This window comes from Octodon degus, unplaced genomic scaffold, assembly GCF_000260255.1.
Source record: "Octodon degus isolate 3935 unplaced genomic scaffold, OctDeg1.0 scaffold00287, whole genome shotgun sequence".
NCBI lineage: Eukaryota > Metazoa > Chordata > Mammalia > Rodentia > Octodontidae > Octodon > Octodon degus.
Genome location: NW_004524863.1, coordinates 310043 through 317531, shown reverse-complemented (window position 1 = coordinate 317531; position 7489 = coordinate 310043). Strand labels below are relative to the sequence as shown.

Here is a 7489-nt window from a genome sequence, read left to right as displayed (position 1 = left end):
AAAAAAAGGCAACCCTTTTTTTTTGGCAACCCATTCCAAAGCTGGGAATGGTGATACACATCTGCAATCTCAACATTCAGAAGGCTGAGGAAAGAAGACAGCTGGTGAGTTGGAAGCTAGGGTGGGCTACATATCTGAGTTCAAGACCAGCCTGCACTATTTAATGAGACCCCATCTCAAATAAAAAGAATTGGCAATTCTCTGCAAAAACAAAAGTTCAGCTGGTAGGCCCAGCACTTGGGAGACTGAGGCAGGAGGATCACTGTGAGGTAGAGACCAGCTTAGGTTACAGAGTTTAAGGCCAGCCTGAAATGCATGTTGAAACCCTAGCTCCAAAAAAAAAAAAAAAAAGTTCAAAGCTTCATCAGGGAGCAGCCTCAATTTAAAATTTATCACTAGGGCTGGCCAGATAGCTCAGTGGATCAATGTGTCTTTTTTTTTTTTTTTTTTAAAACCAAGTCCTGGGGCTGGTGAGATGGCTCAGTGGTCTAAAGCACCTACTTGGAACAAGCTTGGCAAAGCACAGGGACCACCGTTCGATCCCCCAGCACCACATGCCAGCCAGCCCCGCCCCCTGGTGGGCTGAGCTGCCCCCCATTAAGTAAATGTAAAATAAATAGGTAATTAATTAATTAAAAAAATAAAACCAAGTCCTGCTTATTTCTTTATTTATGTATGGGGGGGGCAGCTCAGCCCACCAGGGGGCGGGGCTGGCTGGCATGTGGTGCTGGGGGATTGAACCCCGGTCTCTGTGTTTTGCTAAGCTTGTTCTAAGTAGGTGCTTTAGACCACTGAGCCATCTCACCAGCCCCCGGACTAATGTGTCTTTTTAGGCAGGTGCAGGGTTTCAGTTGGCCCTACCAGCAGGGCGCACTGAGGCACCAATTGAGACTGGGGGTGGTGGCACATGCCTGTAATCCTAGAACTTGGGAGGCTGAAATCAGGAGGATCACTACTTCTGATCTGTGTAGTAAGGCCCTGTACTAAATACATTAAAAATAAATAAAATTTATCACTGCTATTCTAAAATACTTGAAAACAGGACCAGGGATATAGCTCAGCAGCGTAAGTGCTCACCAGGCAAGTGTAAAGTCTCGAGTTCAATCCCCTATACTGGAAGAACAAAAAACAAAAACACTAAAGTAAAACAGTTGAAAATAAAGTGCATGTGCATATATATTCAAATCTTTATTTATCTGGTGCAGGGTCTCGCTATACAGTTCAAACTTGTAGTGATTCTCCTGTCTCAGCCTCCCCAGTGCTGGGATTACAGGCGTACCTACCAGGGTCAGCAAAACATGTGGTAATGGGGATCGAACCCGGGTCCTTGCGCTTGTGAGGCAGGTGCTTAGACTGCTGAGCTATCTCCTCAGCCCCAATAAAAAGCTTAATACAAAATAATTTATAATAAAATACTACCCTAAAATGTTACCTTTTTGTTTTGTTTTTGAGACAGGGTCTCAATATGTACTACAGACTAGCCTTTAACTTACAATGGCCCCAGCCTCAGCCTCCAAGTGTTAGGATTACAGGCATGTACCAGGATGCCCATCCCATACTAAATGTTTAAAAGCTAGATTAGGGGCTGGTGAGATGGCTCAGTGGTCTAAAGCACCTACTTAGAACAAGCTAAGCAAAAACGCAGCGACCTGGGTTCAATCCCCAGCACCACATGCCAGCCAGCCCCGCCCCCTGGTGTGCTGAGCTGGCCACACACACACAATAAATAAATAAATAAAAATTTAAAAAAATAAAAAATAAAAAAAAAAATAAAAGCTAGATTAGCCATGGTGGTCAGCACTTGGATGGCTGAGGCAAAAGAATCATCAGAAGTTTGAGACCAGCCTAGAATATAGTGATATCTCCCTACCAGAGGTTTTTTTTTAATGAAATAACCACCATACAAAAGTCCAAAATAACACAAAATTGACAACTAGAATCTACTTTTTCCCCACCAGTGAGCTATATCTCTCTACCCGTCAATTGAGACGGGTTATCATGCAGTTGCCTAGAATATCCTTACACCAGAGAAACTTCTGCCCTCAGTCTGTGGAGTAACTATAGAGTAACAGACATGTGTGCCACCTTGTTAGGTGAATTTTGGATTTTTAAACTAGAAAATGCAATTAAACAGTAAGATCAGATTATTAATTTAATATTAAAATAGCCTGCACTCAAGTGATTTTGTCATTTCCCATTTCTACTGCCTTCTAGTTAAAACCTAACTGAGCAAAAAAGAAAAAAATCCAGTTGCCAGGTTACAGTGCTTAGAAAATCAACACTGAACAAAGACCATTATCAGGTACTCTTTCCTAACTTAAAATTAACCATATGCCATTTGCTATGACAATTTATTCTGAAGATTCAACATAAGGATTGATTTCATTTTATTTTACTATTTTTATTTTTTGGTGGAACCGGGGATTGAACTCAGGACCTTGCGCTTGCCAGGCAAGCACTTATTCTACTGAGCCATCTCCCTGGCCCTAATTTTATTTTTTAAGCTCAATCCTATTAAGCTAAATGACAAAGATTTTAACCAATGTTAGAGATAAGACATATCTGCAAAATTATAAGATACAACAGATAGGAAAATAACAATACTTTATCTATTGCTAACTTCTATGATAATAGCAGTATCTTCTATGATTTTAAAAGCACCAAATAGCTCCCCTACATTAATTTGCTACAAGGAAGTATTCTTTCCTGTATAAGATGTGATTAAAAAAATATAGTGAACGTTGCCAAATGCCATCCAACAGAAAAGCAGACACATTAAAAATGTCTTCACCTACCTTATTCAAGGCTGTTTCCAAAAGTGAAAATGACCATGAGGTAGACATTTTGAATTCATTGAGGGCACTGAAGTAGTCAGAACAGTGCAACTAAAGACATTCACAAAAAGAACTTCCAGGAAGTGATTCAAGAAGTGCCAAAAATGATGGGATTCATACGTCCAAAGCAAGAAGCAAGAACTTTTTTAAGGAGTATTTTGAGGTGGACTCATGATAATGTTTTTCACAGAAATTAATTTCAATTTATACATCACTCTATTTTGTCATCACAACTGGTAACTTTATGGAAAGCCAATGAATTCAATTCCCAGTACAGCCTCCTATTCCTAAATGAGTTTTGAAGGTTGCATTCTTCTAACTAGAGAAGATTTCTTGGACTATTGACTACTACACTTTTCATTTATGTAATTTAGTATTTATTATTTAGTTTTCTAACTTCCAGAAAGTTTTTCTTTTTTTTTTTTTTTTTTTAATTTTCCCCCAGAAAGTATTTCTAATTCAAAACATTCCAAATATATTTGTCAGGTATGGTGGCACATACTCTAATCTGAACACTGATAAGACTGAGTTAGAAAGATTTTGAGTTCATTGTCATATTGAACTACATAGGAAGACTAAAACAGAGCTGGGTAATTCCAACACTGGAGAACCTGAGGCCACCTTAAACAATACTAGTGAGATTCAATAAAAAAATACAAATAAATTCTATTTTTTCATAAAAAGATATCTTGACTACAGTAAGTTGGTCAGTATACAAAAAAAACTTTTCCCTTTTTTGAGATAGGGCCTCACTATGTAGTTCAGGCTGGTCTCAAATTCAAGATTATTATTCATCATTCGCCTGCCTCAGCCTCCTGAGTACTCAGATTACAGGCAGGGGACAACAGTTCTGGTTGAAAAGGAATTTTTAAAACAATTATTGGTAATTACTTAAAAGGGGAAAATAGTAAAAGCTATTTTTACACAAAATTGACTTGACACTTTTTATCAATTTTGAAGGGGAAAGATCCCTCCCAAAAGGGGATTTTCAGTCTTCAAGTGGCTTTTTGGGAGTGCGTGGGTGAAAAGGGTCTTCCTATGTAGTTCAGGCTGGACTCCAACTGGTGGGGAGCTTCCTGCCTCAAGAGTGCTGAGATGTTTAATTTCCAGCTTTATACTCTTAAGCTCCTTTCTCTTTTTTTTAGCTAGGATGTAGGTATGTAGATCAGAGTGATTTTTACTCATTGTGTAGCCCAGATTAACCCAGAACTTCAGAAATGATCTTGCCTCAGCTTCTGGAATACTGAAATTACAGGCATGCACCACACCTGGCTTACTAAACTTTTTAAAGTGTATTATTTTGTAAGTAACAAAAACTATTCCCTTTTAATTGTTCTACATAGCTACATTTAAAGAGTTACCATCCTCTCCCTTTAAAAAACTCTAAAATTGACATCTGAAACACATATTTTCCTGAAAAGGATGTAAAGCCTGAGAAAAATGGTGTTTTAATTTGATTCTTAAGTTAAAATCCTTTATTATAACAAGATATGGCTGCTAGAGAACCAATAGTCACCCCAACATAAATTTTAGATCTTTAAGCAACAAGTACAGCACGTACTGTTTAGTTCTCACACTGGGAGGATAAAGAGCCCTCACCTCAAGTTCATTGTGGAACACACTAACGCACACACGGCTCACAAGTCTCGGACCACGTGCAGTGCTACCTGCCTCCTGGTAACTCCTGGCCCGAGAGAAGGGGTCGAGTTTCGGCAACACACACGCTTTCCCGGGACCGGAGTCGGGAGGCGGTCTGGCGAGACCCACACTCCACAGACAGTCTGGGATGCCGACCAGGCCTCCCGCGCGCGGCTCGCCTCACAGGACAGCTGAGGGCCGCACGGTCCCCACCACAGGTGGGCCGGCCGAGCCGAACGGCCCGGCCTCGCCTCCGCAGGGTCCACACCTCTAGCGCCCGCGTGGCCGGGCGCTCCAGTAGCTCGGCCTAGCTCTAAGTTACGGAGTTAAGACCGCCTCACACTGCCCAAGGGGAAAAGTGGGGATCCTGGCGCCGCAAGCTGGGGGACGGTTCAGGGATGAGAGAAACGGTCATCCGGAGCAAAAATGTCCTCCACCCGCCCACAGCAAGCGGAGCGAAGATCTCGGACCTCCCGCCCCCAGGCCAGGGTCGACCGCCCCACTGAGGAGCCCAAGGGACAGCACGCGGGGGAAGGGCGAGGAGCGGCTCGCTTCCCGACAGCCCGGCAGACCACCGCGCGGCCTGGGCCTCACGCCCGGGCGACCTTCCTTCGGCGGGATGTCGCACTCACATTGTGAACAGGGCAGGGGGACGGGCAAGTGGGTGGGCGGGCCTCTTGCGGCGGCTCCTAGGAGTCGGATCCTCTCCGGTGGCGACTCCGGCGTTGTCTCCCCGGTCGCGGCCTCTTCTCGCTGCCCTCAAGCGACGGCGACGGCGGGCTCGACCTGAGTTCCCACAATGCACCGCGCGGAGCGAGCGGCTCCTTGGTCCGGGAGAAGAGGAAAGTGTAGGAAAAGGGGCGCGAGGACGGAGAATGAACGTGCGTGCGTGCGAGCGAGGGGTGGTGAGGCCGGGCGGCGGCTGGTGACGCAGCAAAATGCCCGGGCCGAGCCGCCACGCGTGCGCAGTCTTTGTTTTCAGGCTCCTGCGCGGCTTTCTAGAGATATCTACGGAAAGGGCGGGGCCTCCCAGCTCCTTCGCGAGGGTTCGCGGCGCCGGCCCCGCCCTTCGCCGCGCACACCCCTCCCTCTGGCGTCAGCCTTGTTCCCGCCTCTCCTTCCGCGCTCGGCTCTCGCGGTAGGCGAAAGCCGTTGGCTTCCTAACTCCCTAGGTACGCGCCGCTCGCGTTTCTGTAGGCCGAAGGCGAAAGGCTGAAACGAAGGGACGCGAGACTGCCTAAGTAAACTGAAGCGTTGGTTACTCAAGCCATTGAGAAAACGATCCTTTGCGAAGAGATGCAAAAACCCCGTGCTGCCTAAGTTTGCGAAGGGCTAACTTGAGAATCAGGGCCCGGCAACCCGTGTTAGGCGTGGGCCTGAGGGCCAGCGTCCCGGTCCCGGCCGATAGGTGCCCGGCCGTTCGCTGTTGGGAGCAGCCGCTACCCCAACGTTGAGGAAGCGCTGACGGTGCGACCAGAAGGCTGAGGAGAGTGGAACCCGGCGTCGGGGTCTCCGGGGGCACAGAGGCCCCGCTTCTGCTCAACATCGCTGTCTCTTGCACGGGGGATGAAGGTCCAATAGGGGAATCAGAATAGTCCTTGCTTGCCAAAGACACCCAGTGGTGGAGGAAAGGAGAACACACCAGGGCAGCGATACTTAGAACACAGCGCCTAAGAAAAGTGCCAGAAAGCGCTTGGTAAAGCGTTTGGGGCGTTGTATTACCGTTGTGAGATGTTCAGTGTCAGTGTTGTGCAAGACGGGTATTGGGTACTGTAGAATTTGGGTGTAGGTACAGATTACACCAAAAGCAGTATACACTCCCCTGGTGGCTACACCTGTAGTCCCAGCATCCTGGGAGGGTACAGCAGAGAGATGATTCAAACCCAGGCTTAGTGACCTAGTGAGACCCAGTCACACCAGGGGATGCACCTCAGAGGGAAGGCCGAATTTAATCCCTCGAACATGACAAACAGAAAACCGTACTGAAGAAAAAAAGCAAAAACGGCTGGGGCTGGGAAGATGGCTCAGTAGATTAAATGTTTGCCTGGCAAGTGCAAGGGCCTGAATTCAATCCCCAGTTCTGCAAAACAAAACAAAACAAACAAACAAAAACCAAACACAACAACATGCTGTTGTTTTCCCAAAATTTAAAAATATAAAAATATAAAAAACCATAACAATTTGTCAGACAACAGCTGATGGTTTGGCAAGTTAGATTTGGTCTGCAGGCCCTAGCTTGCCAATGTCTGCCCTAGGAAATCCGAACTGTAGAGAAATAATTCAAGATAAATTTTGGTGTTATTTGCCTGCAATCTGAAGTTCAGAAGGTAATCCAGGAAGGTCTTAAAATCAAGGCCATCCTAGCCAAAAATAAATCCAGGTATGATTGCAAACACCTGAAATCATATTACCTGGGAAGCTTAAAGCTTAAAGGTCCAAAGCAGATAGGAATCTGAACCCCGCATGGTGGTACACACCTGTATGGGAATACTTTATCTCAAAGTATGATAAAGGCATGTGGCTTAGTGGGAAGGTCCTGGGTTGAATCCGTAGTAACAGGCAAAAACAAAACAGGCCAGGTATGGTGGCACATGCCTGTAGTCCCAGCACTTAGGAGGTGGAGACAGGAGGATCATCATGAATTCTAGGACAGCCTGGGCTACATAGTGAGTTCAAGACAGCCTGAACTGCACAGAAAAACCCTGTCTCAAACAAAATCGAAACATAACTGTTTGTCTTGTGTCTGGGTTTCAATTCAGGGCTTCACACATGGTAAGCAAAGACTGAGTTAGCTATTTTCCAGGTGTTAGGAATTATTTTTTTTTAATTTTTAATTTTTATTTTATTTGTGTGTGTGTGTGTGTGTGTGTATATGTCCAACTCAGCCCACCAGGGGGCGGGGCTGGCTGGAATGTGGTGCTGGGGGATTGAACCGTGGTCCCTGTGCTTTTTGCTAAGCTTGTTCTAAGTAGGTGCTTTAGACCACTGAGCCATCTCACCAGCCCCTGTTTTATTTT

The 7489-nt window shown here is 45.5% G+C and overlaps 1 protein-coding gene across 1 annotated transcript in view; it reads right to left on the bottom strand.

Moving 5' to 3' along the window:
- Positions 1-5454, bottom strand: part of Ptges3 (prostaglandin E synthase 3) — a 27068-nt gene extending 21614 nt beyond the window's left edge. Inside the window, exon 1 of the mRNA XM_004647053.2 lies at positions 5105-5454. Within this exon, the coding sequence (XP_004647110.1) occupies positions 5105-5106 (2 nt within the window). The 5' untranslated portion in view covers positions 5107-5454. The remainder of the gene's footprint in view (positions 1-5104) is intronic.
- Positions 5455-7489: the final 2035 nt, after the last annotated feature.